The following is a 20,139-nucleotide window of genomic DNA, read 5'->3' as shown; positions in this document are numbered from 1 at the left end:
TGGGTTTAAAAGACCCACATTGAACCATACATAATCATAAAGCATTTTGACCATCATAAACTTGAGAAAAAAAATTTTACTCAATTCACCAACAGAAAATTAAAGGAAAGCATTTCATGTCAACAAATACCATTGGCTAGAAAATAGAAGAGTTTCATTAGCACAATATGTTTGATGCATTGAACAACTAAGAGACATACCAGGATTCATATTAGAGTCCATAATTTTAAGGGTTCGCACTTGCACTTCCAATCAATCTCCCAAAATCCAAGAAAGTTTAATGGGTTAGGATTTTTTTTTTTTTAAAGTTCATAAATATTGAGATTGTCTTGGTCCTACATTCTTTATTTATTAGATTTGTTAAGGGTCTTTTCTTAATAAATAGGTTGTTTAGCCTTTAGGTTAGGCAATGCAAAAGGTGAAAGGCATTTAAATAATAGTTAATAACTATTAAAGAGGTGCAGTTGGACTTTTTTTTCATTCTAAAAGTCACATAACTGTGAAGATTTATTAATTATTTGGATTTTTGGAATATGTCACTTGGGCTAACCAAATATTTGTATATTCTTTTTCTTTTAGGCTTGTTTTATTATTTATGAGTTTTGGTGTTACACTTCTTTTTTTTTTTTTGGTGCCCAACCAGTGGCATCAAAGTGAAAGTTCATCACTTAGAAAAAGATAAGCTTGATTTGAGGAAGAGGTCGAGAGACGCTTGTAGCTTAATTAGTTTGCTTGAAGTTGCACGATAAGAGGTATGTCTAGAATTTCAAAGTTTGAGATTCATTTGTCTAATGGAAAAAGTATGTTATGTTATGGCAAAATAAGATTCAAAATTTATTAGTACAATGAAGGTTAGAATTAGGCATTAGATGATGATAAGTCTAACGGAACAACTGATTATGATTAGAGTTGAATTTAGAGAAAGTTGATAGTATTATTAGATTAGTCCTAGCCTTTTAGATGAAGTATAGTGTCTTGATCGAAACAACACCAAAGGGTTTGTGAGATAAACTTGACGATATTTATGCATCAATTTCGTTGACTAACATATTGTGTTTGAAGGTGGATTTGTATTCTCCAAAGATGGAAGAATCTATGAGCCACCACGATCATGTGAATGAGTTTAATGAACTAGTTTTCAATTACTAGTTATGTTTGTTGATATGCTAGAAGGTGAAAGAGAAGATTTTGTTTTTGTTGACATCTTTAACTAAATCATATACATTTAGTTTAGACTTTGTTGGTGAGTAACTCTACTTTAAATTTAGATAATGTGACTTTTACATAGCTTGACAATGTAAAGTTTATAGGAGCAAAGAACTCATCACTTGGAGATGGTGTATTAGCCTTGAAGGGTTCTAAAAGAGAGGGGACTCAAGAAGGGATGATGCATTGAGATGGAGATCCAATTCGAGAGTGAAAAATTACAAAGACAAAGAGTGTTGTTATTATTGTGGTAAGAAGGAATATATTTAAGCACACTACAAAAAGCTGAGAGATGATATGATTGTGTTCAATAAGGTGAATAATAAGAAAATTGATAATGTCATTATTGTGTTTGATAATGACGGTATTTTCATATTTTAATGATTTGTGCAAATGAAACTCATACCTCAAAAGATGAAAAGGTACTAATTATGCTACTTCTACCCATGTTTGCAATGATATAAATTATTTTGTGGAGTTGGAAAAAAATAAGAATTTTGATGATGTTATGGTTGGCAATAAAGAAAAAGTGTAGATTAAAGGCGTTGGGAGTGTTCGCATTAAATCTCACAATGGTGTTGTTATGACTCTTGTCATGTGATGTGTATACCAAAATTTAACTACTATTTAAAATTTGGTTGTAACTAATAAAATTTTGTTGGTTTCTTTACCAAGATGAATGTGCATGAAAAGTAACTAATAAAATTTGGTTGGTTTCTTTAAATTCCAGATGCCAACATAATCTTTTTGGATTCTCCTGCTGGTGTTGGATTTTCCTACTCAAACACAACCTCAGACTATAAATTAAGTAGAGACTACAGAACTGCCCAAGATTCCTATACATTCCTCGTTAACTGGTTGGAAAGGTCCCCAGAATATCAAAATCATAGCTTGTAAATGCAATCAACAACCCGACTTGGTAGGGTAGAGAAAAAAAAAATTGAGAAAGAGAATGCACCCACCATATTCTTATCATATGTTTAATTCTGCATAATCTCTAGGAGTTTGCAAGGGTGACTCCACCAGTCTTACAGAAACCACTGTGACACATTGTAGTAGGAATCATCACATACCTAAAGAAAAATCTTACCTACAAAGTTTTACAAGTTGGCCGTGTTTGGGGTTTCATTTTCTCTGCTTGCAAGAATTGCAGATTTAGTCCAGTTTCGAAACCACGTAATCAATATAAGGGAGCTAGCTTGGCTAGAGAGACCGCAATCCACAAACCCTGTACCAAATAAAGCATTCCAAATCAGTAAATTAAAGAGGAATGAGAAAGTTTTATTAGTGAATAAATTAACTTTAAATGTTGTCTCACTTTAGCATAAAGCTTCAACTGAAATCCAAGAAGTACGGCAATTGGCATGCCAATACAAAAGAATGTTGCTAAGTTAGCCCACACAGCCAAGTATTGCCAGCCACATCCCCTTGCCACACCTGCATCGAAACTCTGGAGCGTTGATACACTTTGCTTAGAAGTTATTGTGTTTAGGACCTTGCATTTGGTAGAAGAATTGGATGATACAAACCTGATAAGACACCTTGAACAGAATCCAAAGTTATCGAGATTGCGAGAAGGGGTGTCAAAGAAGCAAACTGCTTTATTACTACAGTGCTGTCACTGAAGAAGCCAGCCCAGATGTTATGACCAAAAACTAAAGCAAGAACAACTATAAGAGCCAGGAAAATGGAGAGCTTCGGAGTCACAGCCATGGCATTCTTAGCTCGATTGATATTTCCTGCTCCCAACTCATTTGACACCCTTGTGCTGTCACAAAAATATAAAACTTGTCTCTATTAAATTTCTAGAACAAGAAATTTTTTATCTTATGTCAACTAACCTTGCTGCTGCACTAAGACCATAGGTAACCATGTATGCAAAAGTCTCTGTATTCACACTGAAGATCAGAAAAACCAGAAAAGAGAAAGAAAACCAGCACAACGCAGTTTAGGATAACAAAAGAGGCAGCAAAGAAATCTATTTGGAGGAAAAAAAATAAAGTCAAACTTACGACATTGCGATCAACGAAATGGTTAGTTCTGAGTTTGGCATCAATCCAGCTAAGAACACAAGAATCTCAAAAGCCCAATACTCCCAGCTAGAAAAATTTTTTTAATTTATGATTGGTAAGACTTAGGGGATGTGTTGATGTTCTATCACTCTACACGACTATTGCTTCCAACTCTAGAGATCATAGTGTGAGATTTTATCCATACAAATCAATAACTGTTTTAAGATCGTAAGGCAAATTTAGTACAATTATTATGAATACATGTTTACAGGAGTAACACAAAGATGATTTCCATGTTTCAAATATTGAACTAGGCATTTGTGACCTTCTGAAATAATCTATCAGAACCTAGAGAGGCAGTAAATTTGTGTTTCTCTTTTATATAAACATGACAGAGCACTCATGATTCTAAGTAATTTAGCTAAATGAGACTATGCATCTCTTAGGATTCGCGACACTTACCATAGCATTGTTGCAGAGGGCAAGGCTAGTTTTAAGCTGGTAAGGATGAAACTAAACGACTCAAAAGAGAATCCCTTCCATGTACGCTTCAATTTTTCCCCACAAAAGACTTAACACAAGAACTGATATCCACAATGAAACTGAAGTTGCCAGAGAAGCTCCCTTGAAACCAACTGATGTCCAATGAACTAAAGCATATGCAATGGCGAAATGAATGCTCATTTGAACAAGACCATCGGCAAAACGATGGATTGAGTTTGAAGAAACCTTAAGATGTTCTGTAAAAAGCCGTATGCAAATATGCCAGGAATGAGATGTCTCATATAAAGAGCTGCCTGTTTTGAAATACTGGGTTCTTGATGAAATCAGATAAGTATAGGCTCTGTATAGAACCATAAGAGGGATATGATCATTGAGCAGAAGAACGATATCATGCAAGATGCTTGAAGATATATTCCCAACATTCTGTATAATTTGGCTCCAAATCCTTGACCACAAAGTGTTTCAAGTGCTCCACTTAACCTTGTCTAAAACAAGACTATAGAAGACTGTCAAAGAAGAATTAAAATAAACAAAAATGAGTTGGAGACGAGAAATTGTGTAAAGAAACACGGGAGATGCACACGAAATTTAATTAACAAATTTCATACAGAGAGGGAGAGACAAAGTCATATTTGCGGCATATTTTAGGAAAAGACCTTCTTCATGAAGAGCTAATTCGCTCCTAAAATATGACTTTCTATGGAATTTCGATAACTAACTGACTTTCCACTGAAGCAAAAAAACAATGCGTTTGAATCTCACCATGAAACTAAAACCAGTGACAGTGGCTCAAGAATTGGCAAGTGTGGCACCAGCAAGCTCAAGTGTGCCAAGTTGACCGGCAAACATGACGGAAATCAAAAGGATGGCATTGTAGAAAGCATTAGTAAGAATCATCGGTAGAGAAAACAACACTTGATTCTTTGCCTCTTCCAAGTCCAAAACTTTCTTCCACCACCGTCTTTGTTCTCCATCAACATCACCTCCTGCAGCCTCTAACGACAGTGTACCACCATCTGAACTTGTGCCTGGTAACATCTTCTGCTTCCTTTTCCTCTTCAAAATACTGATGCTGAAACTTTGCCTGGAAATTCAAAATGAAATGAATTAGAAAACACATTATAGAAATTGAAGTTAAATATTTAAGAGGAATATTTGTATTACTTATGTAGAATAGAAAAAGACCTTCCCTTTTTATATAACCTTACAAAACAGAGTAACAGACAGATCAAGTTAGACTTCCAAAATTGCGGGGATGACCCGATAAACAAATATTAAAAAATTAAAAAGAAGGACAAAGTACTTATTCCAATCCAACGATTACTCTTTTTTCAAGTTTTTTCGTTAACTTTAAAAAATTAAAATACTTACCTATTCATTAAATTTTGTAGATAAAATTAAGGGTAAAAATATTATTTAGTTAAATATATTAAAAAATATTTAAAAAACTAAAAATTTATCACATTTCTCTTCTTATTTTAAAAATCTAAAAATTTCCCTTCATTCGAGATTGAAAAAGTGACTATTTCCCTCTAGGTTTTTTTTTCTCTCTTCGACAAACAATTCCTTCCTAGTTGTCAACGTTCTCCCTCCTAGTCTCATCGTTGCCCTTCCTTAATCCGACAAAGATGAATCGTCTTCATTAGAGGTAAAGACGATTTCATCTTCGTCAAACCAAAGGAGGGCGATGGCTAGACTAGGAGAAAAAGAGAAGTTGACCAAGAGGGAGAACTTCGACTACCTGGAAGGAGTTGTTCGTCGAAGAGAGGAAAAAAATTAGGTGGCAAATAAAGTAAGGTGAAATTGTTAGATTTTTAAACCTACGGAAGAAATGTGATATATTTTTTCTAAATAATGATTTTATCTTTGAAATTAACCGTAAAATTAAACAGAGTAATGAATGTTTAATTTTTTTTTAAGTTAATGGGGAACTTAGGAAAAAATATTCTTTGACGGAAATTAATCCTTTGGCCTCAAAAAATTAAATATTAAAAAATATAATATGATGGTCTAATCTATAAAAATACACGAACCACTCTGTTAAGAACCCATAAAAATACAGTTAAAGGGTCTTATCATGTCATGAACCAACACAATTCGCAAAACCTGTTAACTGGCAGGCATAATGTAATATAACCATAGTTATGGTAGATCGCATCGGATTTGACCAAACACAATTATGTCTAGCTAGCGCGAAACTAATTAATCTTCATATATTAATTTATTTTTTTAATAAAATTTTATATACATATTTTTAATATAAACTTTAAAGATATAAATAATATATATTTTGAATTAAAAATAAAATAATATTCAATCATATTATAATATATTATTTGTGTATATAAATTATATATTAAATATTTGTATACATAATATTATTCTTTATTTTTAGACATTATCAATGTATTTAGTCATGATCATTTGTCATATTTATGAAATTTTAATTTATTTAATATCGTAATTATAAATTTAATCACTATATTCTAAATTTATTTATTTAACAAATACAGGTCGGCCATCGGTTAAAAAAAACGTATTTAGTCTTTAAAAATATCTAATAACAGTGCTGCCATCGGTATTATTTATTTTATATATTTGATAAAAAATAAAGGAGCTTTTTTCTTTTCCAAGGATTTGTTTCCTGTTTTCATAGACTTTTGAATTTCAATCTTTATATTTTTACCCTTTTTTTTGTATTTTTAATTTATTTTTTGTACCAAAGAGTCCTATTCGAATAAGATGGCTTAAACAATTTTACTTAAATCAGACTATTTTAAAGGGTTAAGTCAATCACATCATGCAAGTAAATCTCAGATTTAGTAACTGATTTTACAATTATTAAACCAAATAAGTTAAAATTTTGATCATGATATATTATTTCTTATACATATATCTTCCTTTTTAGTCCCTCACACTTTTTTTTTTTGTAAGTCTTTATTTTTCATCTTACCTACCACAAAATGTAAGTATTGCTTTTCTCAAATATGAACAACACTATATATACATACTTTTAATACATAGTTTGAATATACAGATAATGTATCATTACGTAATTGAGTATTACTTTATTTTTAATTTAAAATCATTAAATCATATAATAATATATCATCAATATACTCAAATTGTATATCATAAATATGTATATATAATTTTATTAGTATGATAAAAACCCCAAATTGTTTTTTCTTTATCGTCTCTTCAATCAATTAAAGAAAAACAAAATTCATAACGTAATGCAATGAATTTATGTAACCTTTAAAATTTTCCTCTCTTCTCTATAAACTCTTTTATCTATCTTTTATGTCAATGAAAATACTTTAAAACGAGGCCCCATTTTAGCATAAAGCTTTAATTTAAAACCAAGATGTGTTGCAATTGAAATGCTAGACATGTAAACGGGTCATGCTGACCTTGGCTCAATCCGTTGTGCCAAGACTGGTCAAAATACAGGCTCTCATATCAAACCCTTAATAAGTCAATCCACATGTTTTTGATGGGATAATCCATTAATTTATTAATAAAATAGTTTTTAATTAATAATTAAATATTATTTTATGTTAAAAATTGAATTATAATTAAAAAAAGATAAAATTATTTATAATTAATGATTTGAGTTGTTAAAATCAGCGTTATCTATATAGGACAATTAAAATCTTAAATTCGGCAAATTTGTCCTGAAAAGACCTGGATTCTCTCCTTCGTACTATCCCCAGCATTCAATTTATTTACTTGAACGCATGGTTTTAATTTTAGCTAGAATGAAAATGCAAAGGAATTTGTCCCTTTTGCCGAACCCCTGGAGATTCTGAAAAGGTACAACTGTCTTCAGAGACTGTAGGTCCTGCCGCAGAAGGGATCTTTACTGGGTTCACCTTTCTGCAGAATTTTCCGATTATGGTAATAACTTAAACATCATACAATCTGAAAAAGCTTTTAAAATTAGAATATCTTTTGATCTTGACATCCCTTTGAATAACTATTTTTAATAGGTAAAATTATATAGTATAAGTTTCAAATTTTCAGAAAAGAAGGCTTAAATAGGTTACTAAAGCTTTCCATCAAATGTCCGATAACTATATTAAATTTATTTTATTAATCATTTAAAATTATTTTTAAATCGTCATTAGATTATTTAAGTTTATTTAAATTAAAATCATAATTAATGTTAATACACGTCAAAAAATTTTCTAACAATCATAGGCTCATCCAAATGTTTTTTTTTTTTTCCTTGCATCTTTGTTTGACTTGGTTTCCTTCTAAAATTGTCTATTGGTTCCACTGCAATATGAAGTGGAAACAATAGACAATTTTAGAGGGATCCCAAGCCAGCATTTCGTCTGAACTCTCGTCAAACATGCTGCAGTCAATTGCTTCAGCAACAGAAAGAAGATTAAACAAGAAAGAGAATTAAACATTACAATGCCTTCAGCTTTCTTTTTCTCTATCTTGGCTTCTTTCTTCTCTCCTTTAGCATCCTTCACCTTTGGTTTGTCTTTTTGGGACTTCATGAAGCAGAAACATGAGCAGCAGCGACACCGGAATAAGAACTTCATTGCTACCTACTACTGCCTTTCTTTCACCCTCAAAAATGCAACCAAAACAACAAATGTATAGAAAAAAGTGGAGCTCTAAAACCCCTTCCAATCTGCTTTCTTATCTAATAATGGTGTTCATTTTTTTTCTTTTCTATATTTTAAGCTTCTGCCTATTGATTGGCTTCCATTTCAATCACCATCAATAAACAAGGCTGTGCTGCCCATATGCCAACTTTAGGGTAAGATGTGATGGGGGGCTGGCTGCTCATGCATATGATCAAAACTTGAAGTTAATGCAACACTCAGGAGGCTCTCTTTTGTGGGTCATATTTTGGCTACTCATTGAAATTTAGGAGCTAAGTTTGATGCTCTGTCTCCGCTAACCGATAAAAGGTATAAATTTCAAGAAAGAAACAAGTACATAATGGATGCATAAAAGTCCTCCAAAATTTATGAATAGGATGTTTGCATTGTGCCACTTCCCTTTTTAAAGTAAACAAACTTTTTAACCTTTTAAAGAGTCTCACCATCTTAACTATTATTCCATGATCTATTATTCACAAAAGGTACAAAAGAAAATATTTCTAGCAAGGATTATAGTGGGCAGCAACCTGCAAACATTCATCTTGACTAAAGAGATAAGCCAGGCATTATATTCACAAAGGTACCCTGCTTTAAACCTTATTGTTTTTATAATGCAACTCACAGAGAAGGTTTTGGCTTTACCACTTCAGGTGCTTTACGGTAGTCATAAACTCCAATTCCTCGCTTTCTTCCTAGCCGTCCTGCATCAACATACTGAACAAGAAGAGGACAGGAGCATATTTACTATCTCCTAGACCTGCATGGAGGACTTTCATTATTGACAAGCAGACATCCAGTCCAATGAAATCTGCAAGTTCTAAAGGACCCATTGGATGGTTTGTTCCCAGCTTCATCCCTGCATCAATGTCCTCCTTTGTTGAGACTCCAGTATAAAGCGTAAAAAAGGCTTCATTAATCATTGGCATTAAAATCCGATTAACAATGAAGCCAGCATAATCCTGGGAGCATACCACTGCCTTGCCAAACCTGCAAATCCATAGTCAGAATTGTGCAATAGCAGGCCAAATAGAAAAGAGGCATGCACATTCATCCCCCTCTTTCCAATATGTTCCTGAATCATTTCTTTCTTATTTTTGTTCAACAAAAAGCAGAAAGACAAACCAAAACCATATAAATTTTCATGGTTGAAGGTATCTGAGCCAATCACCTCTCTGCCAAGGCTTTCGTTGCACTAAATGTCTCATCTGATGTATCTGCTCCCCGCACAATCTCAACCAATCTCATTATAGGTGGAGGATTCATAAAATGCATACCAATCACCTGCAGATGAGAATTTCCCTTCTACTGGGTCAGAATCCTAATTTCAAAAATTGGACAAAATGTTGAACGGATTGCTGCTAAATGTTATTTAAAACCTACATACCAAACACAAATTTACCATGCAACAATGTAGAACTAGACAAGTTAAATACATCACTGAACAAGCCAATCACTCATAAGATCATGCTTCATGATGGTAAAAAAGGCAAATAAAACTATGTACAAACTAAGATGACAGCTTGTCAGTGGATGATGTGATCATTTATTTTTTCTCTCACTTTACAATCATCCGATCAAATACTACCAAATGAGGTTAGATGAATAGGTTTGTACAATTTATTTATTTATATAGTATTACTCAAAAAATGCAAGGTAAAAGCAGAGAATCAAGGTGATCAGAAAGCATATTTATAACAATTTGAGCCACTTTTCGAATGTTCAAAGCACCATCCTTCTTTCTCCCTCCAAATATTGGCAGGGAAATCATGATAAGATATGTCAGAGAGATGAATTCAAGCTCGGTCAGCAAGGCATCTACCTCCTGGCAAGTACCATCTCCAAAACTTAACCATAAATTTTTAGGTGCAGTAGTACACTTAAATAGCAGTACTCAAGGCCTTAAATGAACAACTGGGTAGGAGACCCAACTGCAATTATTGACCGTAAAAGCCAACTATAGAATGAAAAATTCCAAGCACAATATAGATCAAAGAGGTTCCTTAAACAATACATATTTTCATGAAGGAAAGTAATTCCATGAACAAACAGTAAAAATCAACAGTTATAATAAACATGTAATGGCCTTTTAACCATTCTAAAGCGTATTTTTCAGTATCACCTGGCGCGGTCTGCTGGTTGAAGAGGCAAGCCGAGTAATAGAAATGGAACTTGTGTTTGATGCCAAAATAGCAGAAGGTTTAGTCATCTTATCTAGCTGAGAAAACAGCCGCTTCTTCACATCTTCAGATTCCACAATAGCTTCAATTACAATATCCACTGAACTAAGGTCTTCCAAATTTGAAGTACACCTTAGAAGTCTCAGAGCATCACTCCCCGCCTTCTGAAAGTTACATATTACAGTAATCCAAGCTTAAATTTCCAATTTTTCATCAGTAATTTGTTAGAGAAGCAATCTAGTCTCTCGTATTAATTAAAAGCTCGCTCATGTACATTAAAGCAATCAAATTTAAAGATCAAACAAGGAGCTTCTTGCCTGAGAAAGCTGGCCTTTGGAAACAAATCTTTGGATGGAACTGGAGATAGATTTGGTGGCTCGAACCAGGGCTTCTGGATCCGTGTCGACGAGCCACACGGGCAAGCCGTGCATGGCGCCGAGCTGAGCGATTCCCGAGCCCATTTGGCCGCCGCCCACCACGCCTATGGCCTGGATCTCATCCATTTTGCAACAGTAGCGAGTACTCCGCCATCACCTCTGGATTGATATGTCAATTTTAATAGTAAATTAATTTTTTATTTAAATTAAATAAATAAATATTATCAACTTATATTTATATTCAAATTAGTAAAATGGATAATAATATCTCAAAAATTATTGATTGACCTCTAAATTATTATTATTATTTACATTGTGTACAATTATTTGTATATTTATTTTATTAATATTTATATTTGAAATAAAAAAATTCTAAAATTTTACTGAAAAATCTTTATTTACTAAAAACTCTAAATATTTTTTAATCTTTCAATCAATTTTTAATTATGTCTAACAATCTAGTTTCTATTTTATTTTTATAATTTTGTTAATTATTTTTTTAAATAATTAAAATGAATTTATTTTTATAAAGTCAAATGGGAAAGAAATAACTAAATATAAATTCTATAAAAATGACTTTGTAGAAACAAAGGTAAAATTAGAGTTCTCATTTTCTTATATCATTTTAAAAATGTTGTAATTTGAGAAATTTAAAGGAAGTAATATATAAAGTAAAAAAGGAAGTGTCACTTTCCCTTTTTGCTTCAATTAAAAACCCATTAATGTCTTATGGGTCTAGCAGAACCATGTATATAAATAATAAATACAAATTTAAATATAAATAATAATATTTTATTATACGATTGTGAGATTTCAAAGGTAATATTCAATCACATGATAATATATCATCATTCACACTCAAATTTATATTTATTGGTTTGTGTACATAATATTACTCTTCTATGTTATTTCCCGATAGGTTGAAATTTCAAATATTAGTCCAACCATGCATACCTGGTTACCATGCTTTTGTAATATTTATCGAGTAAAATTATGTGTATATATTTTTTATATATAATTTGGATACATAGATAATATACCATTATATAATGAGGTTTTTTATCTATTTTTTAAATTATATAATTATATAATAATATATTATTTATGTATCTAAAATATATAAAAATATATATACATATAATTTTATTGTTATTTATTTCATATATCAAACTCTGTGTTGTAAGAATTCTTATAGCCCAACCCATTTTACATTAATTGGTTGATCAAAGGTATCTAAATCCAGTGTGCCAGGGTCATTAACCTATTCCCCATGCCCCATTCCCCATTCCCCATCCATAACTATTTTATCTAAACCTCATGTCATTAACGTCAGTCAGCCTTCCCAAAATGGTTATCGGAACATGGTTACTGGAAAATATAAAACCCTATGAGAAAAATGTAACTTTTCGAATATTAAAAAAAAAAAATTTTAAATTTTTAAATTTAGAAGAGAAATGTTATAAGTTTTTAGTTTTTTAAATAGTTTTAGTTAAATAACAATTTTACTCTTAATTCTAATAGTAAATTTTAACATATAAATATGTATTTAAGCTTTTAAAAATTAACGAATGAGAATTTGTTTTTTTCACTGAACTTCGGTGGGAAATAGTCCTTTGGCCTTTACACCGTGGGATATCTTACATCTCCAAATGAGGTTTGGACATGCCTAACATGGGCCATGTTTTTTCCTAAGAAGCACAAAAGCCCAATTCAGTCCAAGGAAAAGTATGGCCCATGTTAGGAAAGTCCAACCCAAAAAAATATAGTATTAATGAAAAACTTAAAACATCACCAATTTGACCAAATATAAAAGGTTAAAGGAAAAGGAAATTGCCATCCTTTATGAATGTTCATGATAACAAAAACAAACAAGCTCAAGTGGGAGTCTCTTTGTAATCTATCTCCATTCTCACTTTAAGAAATGTCAACCATCCATAAAGCAAACCCATCAAATGCCTATAATTGCTTGTGGGGGTGAAATGAAATCATCAATCAACTTATCAAATTTTTTAGTTAAGTTCATTTACAAAAGTTGACTTTATATTTTTATTAGACCCATTAATCATTTTTTCGATTTGAGAATTAATTTGCAAAACAATTCTCACTATTTGTTTCTTTTACGGGGATTGGTTAGAGGTTAAAAAAGATAATTCTAATAATATATTTTTTATTATTTATATTATTTTATTTAGTTTATAAATAATAAAAGATTTTGATAATCTTATATTACCATTAATGATGTGATAAACAATATAAGAGACAATCTGATTACCAGCGTCACTTTAGGTATTAAAAAATTACTAAATAATCTTAATTTTATTATAATTATATAATTATTTATTAATTTTTTAATAATAAAAATAATCTTATTTCAATTAATATAACAAGTAATATAAAAAATATTTTAGAATAATTAAATCTAAGGGTATTTAAGTAAAATAATATACTAAATTTCTTTTATTACCTTTAATTAAATACTATAATTATTTATATCTGTCAATTTTTATCAAATATAATAATAATTTTTACACAATACTCGTTAAAAATACTCTATCTTCAAAATAATCTTTTAATTTTCGTAATAAAATATTCTTCAAACCAAACACCCCGATAATCTATTTTTATTACTTACATTATGTGTTTAGTTTATAAATATAAAAAATTTCGGTAATCATCTATTACCAATAATGATATAACAGATAACATAAGGGGTAGTCTTATTATCACATTCATTTTAGGTATTTAAAGATTATTAAAATAATTTTCATTTTATTACAATTATATAATTATTCATTAATTTTTTTTATGACAAAAATAATCTTATTTTTAATTAATATAATAAATAACATAAAAAAACATATTTTAAAATAATTAAACCTAAGAACATTTAAATGTAAAATAATATATAGTATTTTTTTATTACCTTTAATCAAATATAATAATTATTTATATCTATTAATTTTAATTAAATTTTATTAAATATAATAATAATAATTTTATTAAATAATTTATTTTTAAAATAAATTTTAATTTTAATAATAAAATATTAGACAAATCAAATACACTGTTAAAAGAATATAGATATGACAAAATTAGTTAAAAGTCTAGGGAGAATCTCAAATTTTCTTCAGGGCTCCAATGTGCGCTAATTTGTTTAACTCGAGAGTCAAATGTGAGGCCTGTGAATTATGCAACTTTGATTCAAAAGTCCAAGGTTTGGTAAGAGTTGGCTCTCAAATTTCAAAGGCATGGCTTGATTTTACGCTTGCCGATAATTGTGTTCATAGGTTTTTGGTCAATTTATTGAAATAATTTGGATAGATATTATTATTATTTCTACACATATATCTAGGTGAAATCGGCAATTATTCAATTCAAGAATCACATGGGTCAATTTCATTGAAGCCTAGCTCTTATCTTATGGGGTTGCATAGAATAGGCTTGATGTGGTTTTGAAACCCGGTTCGAATGGGTCGGAATATTTCAAATCCGTTTAGTTTAAATTTAAATTAAAGAATTTAATTTATAAAAAAAATTAAATCAAATTCAAGTTAAAATAATGTTTAGTTTGGTCTAATTTAAGTTTCACTCAGATATATAATTTTGATTCATAGTTTGAGTTTGAATTAAATTTATAATTCAAATTAGTGATTCAAATTTATTATCTAAATTCGTGAATAATTTATAAAATCATATTTTTAATCTATTATTTAGATAAAATAATATAATTTTATTAATAAGTCACGAACTCGAATCTTAAATTTAAACTATGAATTTATGTTACTGATTTAAACTATGAATTTGAGTTAAAATCAATTCAAACTGACGCTAACATTTTTTATTTAAACTGAACTCAAGTCACCCTTAATTTTAGTTAATCGAATTCGAGATTCAAACTGAAGTATTATTTATTTGAGATAAACTCAAGCAAGTGTTTGTAGTTGATCGGGTTACATCTACCTCTAATTTTTTATATTAATCAACAAATACTTTTCACCTTCAAATTTATAGAAAGCAATGTTATAAGTATTTAATTTTGAGCTTTTAATTAGATATTATTGTGAAATTATTTTATTTTTAATATAATTATTTAATTAAATTTATTTTTTTAATCATCTTAATTAACTAATTAGGTAAGAATTTGTTAAATTAAAAAAAAAGAGTATTTAAAGAATGGTAAATTTAAATAATAATTTAAAAAAAAAGGTGGGTTGGTGGACTTCACAAATTTTACATGTTTAAATGCAAGAAAGAAAAAGAAAATTAGATAAGAGTTGTTGACCCGACAAGCCAGTTGCAAACCAAATCTAATTTCGTTTACTTATCACGCTATTTGCCCGTGACGTCCGCCTACCGCAGCTCATTCCACCGCCTATATCCGGTCATCCCTTTGACCTTTTTTTCTCCTTTTCTTTTCCTTCCCCACCTCCATATAGGCGCGTGTCTATCAAACCTATTTTGAGCACCTTCAATGATAGCCGTTGTTGGATAATAAACAATTACCTTTTAATAAAATATTAAACAATAAACAATATTTTGCCCATAATTTTTTTTATATAGTTTTATTATATTATATGATTAGATATTATTTTATTTTAATTTAAAAATATTTAATTATATTATAATATATTATATATATCTAAGTTATATATATGTATAATTTTATTATTAAATAAATTAAAGTATCTCCTCATGATCTAATTAAACATTTTTGCTTTGAAATAATTTTCTATTATTCTTTTTCAACATCAAAATAAAAATCTAGTTAAAAGAATGTTCTTTATCTATTCTTAATTAAGAGAATCGTCAACTAAATTAATGTTTCAAAATTAGACCAAATCTTAGTATATTAATCAAAATGATTATTTATTTTATCTTTTATATATATATAAATTAATTTTTTATTATATAAATATAACGACTTTTTAATTTTATTTTACTTTTAAAGGGAAAAATTATGAAATTTGGGATTAGTTGGATGGGTTAGTCAATCGATCAATCACTTAACCAACCTTTCCATTATCAAAATTGTTTAAAAATTTTATATTTTTATCTTATTATCATTTAAAAATATTTTAGATACTTTATATTTTAAACTATATATAAAAAATAAGAAAATGACTTTATATATGTGTATAATATATATATATATATATATATAATATATATATATATATATATATATATATATATATATATATAAGAGAAAAAAAAATAGATATTTTAATTAATATCTCCCATATCTTGCCATATCTCACTATAAAAGTGAATCTTGTTTGATACGGTCTAATCAAACAAATAAATATATAGGGATCCATTGAGTTTTTTTTTTAAATGATTTTTTAATTAGCTTGGTTTATGAAAAATTAATGCCATAAAATTTTTGATCTTTTAACTGATATCACTGCCACTTTATACACATTCTAAAAATTAGATTTTTTTTTAGATTTATTAAAAAAAATAAAATTATGTATATTTATTTTGAGTAATAAATAAATATATACATAAATGTATTATTATATAATTATATTATTTTAAATAATATTTAATTATATAATAATATACATAAATATATATTTACTTATATATTCGAAATACATACTTATAATATAATTACTTTATTAAAAAACATTTTAATAGTTAATGGGTTCATGAGGTTTATAAATGATCTCACAAACGATATAAGATCTCACAATTCACTTTTAGGATACATATTTCTCATTAGCATCCTTCTTAGTGCTTTTTCATAGATTCTTACACTTTATTTTGAAATTGATTATGTCAAATAGAGCGTATTAATTTAGATAGAGTTGACTTTAAATTCATTTGCCTCGTAATTTTAGGTATGATACATAAATTTGGATTAGAATTTTATAACTTCTTAATATATTTCAAGGCATCTCTTAATTTTACACCTAATGATATATTAAAAAGTAATATTATATGTATAAATAAATGATATATAAATAGGTATACATAGGATGGTCATCATGTGATGTATTAAAAAACTAATTTTACGTATCGTATATCGAATACGATATCATATGATACAACTTTTAAGAAATAAAATAATAAAAAATATAAGATATATTATCATTTTAAAAAAATATCACGAACACCTATAAAAATTTAAAATTTATCGTATATATTCTTATTACATTATTATTTTTTTTAAAATGTGTATCGATTTATATTAATTATAAGACACTTTATAATATATAATATTATATAATAAGATATTGATAATTATAAGTGTTTATATACATTATTGAAATTCCCTTTAAAAATCACGTAATTTACTTACAATAAGATATAGAGAAAAGGTGTGAGCACGCACATGTAGTGGAGGTGGGAAGAAGTGTGGAACAGCGGAGAAAAGAGCGAACCAAGAAATGAAAAAGAGTAACAGACAAATGGAGGCACTGAGACAGAGAGAGCAAAGCAACCAATCCCACTCAAACTCACCTGTAAACTGTGATGAAAGAAGCCAAATCCAAAACAAAGTCAGCTCATTTCATTTCAATCAATCCCCGCTAAACAAAGTCTGTTCACTAATGTACAATAAAATAGATTCTCTTGGAAAGAGAAAGAACTTTCCTTTTCTGTACTGCACTAGCAGCACTACTCTCCCACCCGGCTCTTCCTTCTTTGTCCCTATTCCTCTTTTTATTTGAGATTTCATCTCTTTCTTTATCTCCTTTAACTTTCCTCTAGATTCTGTCATATGCATTTTCTGGGTCTAAACATTGGATTAGAGAGCCCTGTTGTTTTGAGATTAGAATAACCCCATTTGTAGCAAATAAAGTTTTTATCTTTTCACGTTGGGTTCACAGAAGACTCTTACTTCATTCACACACAAGTGATGATGTTACTTCCTGTTTTCTCTTCTGGGTCATTTTAGTTTTGAGTTTTAGACCGGTAAAGTCTGCTTTTTTTATTGCCCTTTATCATCTCTCGCATGTGTTTCTACCATTCCAAATCTATGCTTCATTTCCGGGGATCTCGATTTAGTTTTATGATTTATCTCTTGATTATGTTGAAAACATGTGCGTGCTCCTTCCTTTTTCCGGCTTTGAAGGTTTCTTCTTTGGGTCTGTTTTATTCATCTCTCTGAGGGATGGCGCTTAGCCTTTTTTGGGTATCTTAGTTTTTATATCTTGTGGGGACTTGTAATATTTACATCTCAGTTGGGCCTTAGTGGTTTTGATGATTAATTCACGATTCTTTTATGGTAAGTGTTTTTGTTGCACTTCCAAGTTATTATTTGTTAGTCCTTAAGATTTTCAATTATCTTGATTTGCACGTTTGCTTTCTATACAGGGGTAGTCTATATTTAATCAACTCTTTCAAATTGAACAAGTTCTAAGTTTCTTAATTTTGGTCTAGGGATTTGGTTTCAGGTGGGATTAGTGATCTTCTTAATTTAGTGAGTCTTCACATTGTTGCTTCATTCTTAAGTTGCAACTGCTGGGTTTTGGGTGGGAATGCTGAGTTTCTTCAATCGGAACTCTTCTTGCATCTTAAAAGCTGTGCTTTCTGAAACACTATCAAGAGTGGAGTAGCTCTATGGTTGCGGTTTGATTTCAGCAATGGTGATGCTGAGCTTTATTTCTATGACTTTCTTCAAATGGGTGTTGTTCGCCTGCTTGATTTGTTCTTCACTGGGTCGCATAACCCAAAACCAACTTTGTGATCCAAGTGATTTGTCAGCGTTGAAAGAATTTGCTAAAGGCCTCTCAAAAGGGTCTATTTTTACATCGTGGTCTGATGATTCCATTTGCTGTCAGTGGGATGGAGTTGTTTGTGATGATCAGAGAAATGCATCGGTTCCAAGCAGAGTGGTCATGTTGAAGCTGGCTAGAAAGGGTTTGAAAGGGATGATTTCGACCTCCATAGCCGGTTTGGATCAGCTGAAATCACTTGATCTGTCTTTCAATCATCTTGAAGGGGTGTTACCTGTTGAATTTTCAAATTTGAAGCAGCTGGAAGTTCTTGATTTGAGCTACAACAATCTATCAGGAACAGTTTCAGGAGTGCTTTCTGGTTTGAAAATGATTCAGTCATTGAATGTTTCTAGCAATTCATTCAATGGGGACTTGTCAGAGCTTGGGGAATTTCCAAATCTCTCTGTGTTCAATTTAAGCAACAATTCATTCATTGGCAGTCTTAATTCCAAATCTGGAGTGCCTCAAATGGGATTCAGATTCTTGATTTTTCGATGAATCATTTTGACGGCAAGCTCGAAGGCTTAGAGAATTGCAGCTCCTCTTTGAAAGAGTTACATCTGGATCTCAATTCAATTGCTGGTGCACTTCCAGATGCCTTGTTTTCCCTGTCATCCTGCAGCAACTCACACTCTCCAACAATCATTTCGATGGCGAATTAAATGATAATTTGAGTAAGCTCACTGGCCTTGAATTCTTGATTATTTGTGGAAATCAGTTGTCAGGTCAAATTCCTAATGTGTTTGGAAACCTTACAAACCTCGAAATTTTAGATGCATCCTCAAATTCATTTCGTGGGCAATTGCCTTCAAGTCTGGCTCTATGTTCAAAGCTCCATGTAATTGACCTTCGAAACAATTCATTAACCGGTCAGATCGATCTTAATTTCACCGATTGCCTAGTCTGTGTACTCTTGAACTTGCCTCTAACCATTTTTCGGGGGCCCTTCCAAATTCCCTGTCTGATTGCCGTGAATTGAAAGTTTTGAGCTTAGCCAAGAATAATTTAACTGGCCGAATCCCTGAGAGTTTTGCAAAGTTAACTTCCCTTTACTTTCTCTCATTGTCAAACAATAGTTTTGTGGACTTACCTGGTGCACTTAGTGTGCTGCAGCAGTGCAAAAATCTCACCACTGTTATTCTTACAAAGAATTCATTGGTGAGCAAATTCCAGAAAATGTGAGTGGTTTTGAGAGCTTGATGATCTTGGCGCTCGGTAATTGTGGGCTTAGAGGCCACATCCCATTTTGGTGTTGTTCGGTTGCAAGAAGCTACAAGTGCTTGATTTGTCATGGAATCACCTTGATGGCAGTATTCCTCCATGGATGGGTCAGATGGAGAATTTGTTTTACTTGGAGTCTCAAATAACTCTCTTACAGGTGAGATCCCAAGAGAGTTGGCAAAGCTCGAAAGCCTTATTTCGAATAATTGCAGTTCCTCCAACCTCACTGCTTCTACCGGCATTCCACTATATGTGAAGCGAAACAGAGTGTTAATGGTCTGCAGTACCACCACGCA

At 30.5% G+C, this 20,139-nt stretch overlaps 1 protein-coding gene and 2 pseudogenes across 1 annotated transcript; 1 reads left to right on the top strand and 2 right to left on the bottom strand.

The window, feature by feature from the left end:
* Positions 1 to 2,146: 2,146 nt before the first annotated feature.
* LOC123201708 lies at positions 2,147 to 8,278 on the bottom strand (annotated as a pseudogene).
* Positions 8,279 to 8,689: 411 nt separating this feature from the next.
* Positions 8,690 to 11,079, bottom strand: LOC123201373 (3-hydroxybutyryl-CoA dehydrogenase-like). The gene is given in 5 exon segments (XM_044616848.1): positions 8,690 to 9,078; positions 9,081 to 9,331; positions 9,513 to 9,625; positions 10,464 to 10,685; positions 10,839 to 11,079. Coding segments are annotated over 5 exon segments (888 nt in total). The 5' UTR covers positions 11,025 to 11,079; the 3' UTR covers positions 8,690 to 8,962.
* Positions 11,080 to 17,942: 6,863 nt separating this feature from the next.
* The window catches only part of LOC123201707, a 5,610-nt pseudogene continuing 3,413 nt past the window's right edge, over positions 17,943 to 20,139 (top strand).

This window comes from Mangifera indica, chromosome 18, assembly GCF_011075055.1.
Source record: "Mangifera indica cultivar Alphonso chromosome 18, CATAS_Mindica_2.1, whole genome shotgun sequence".
Lineage (NCBI taxonomy): Eukaryota > Viridiplantae > Streptophyta > Magnoliopsida > Sapindales > Anacardiaceae > Mangifera > Mangifera indica.
Note: the sequence above shows the minus strand (reverse complement) of the source record. Positions and strands in the feature narration are given on the sequence as shown.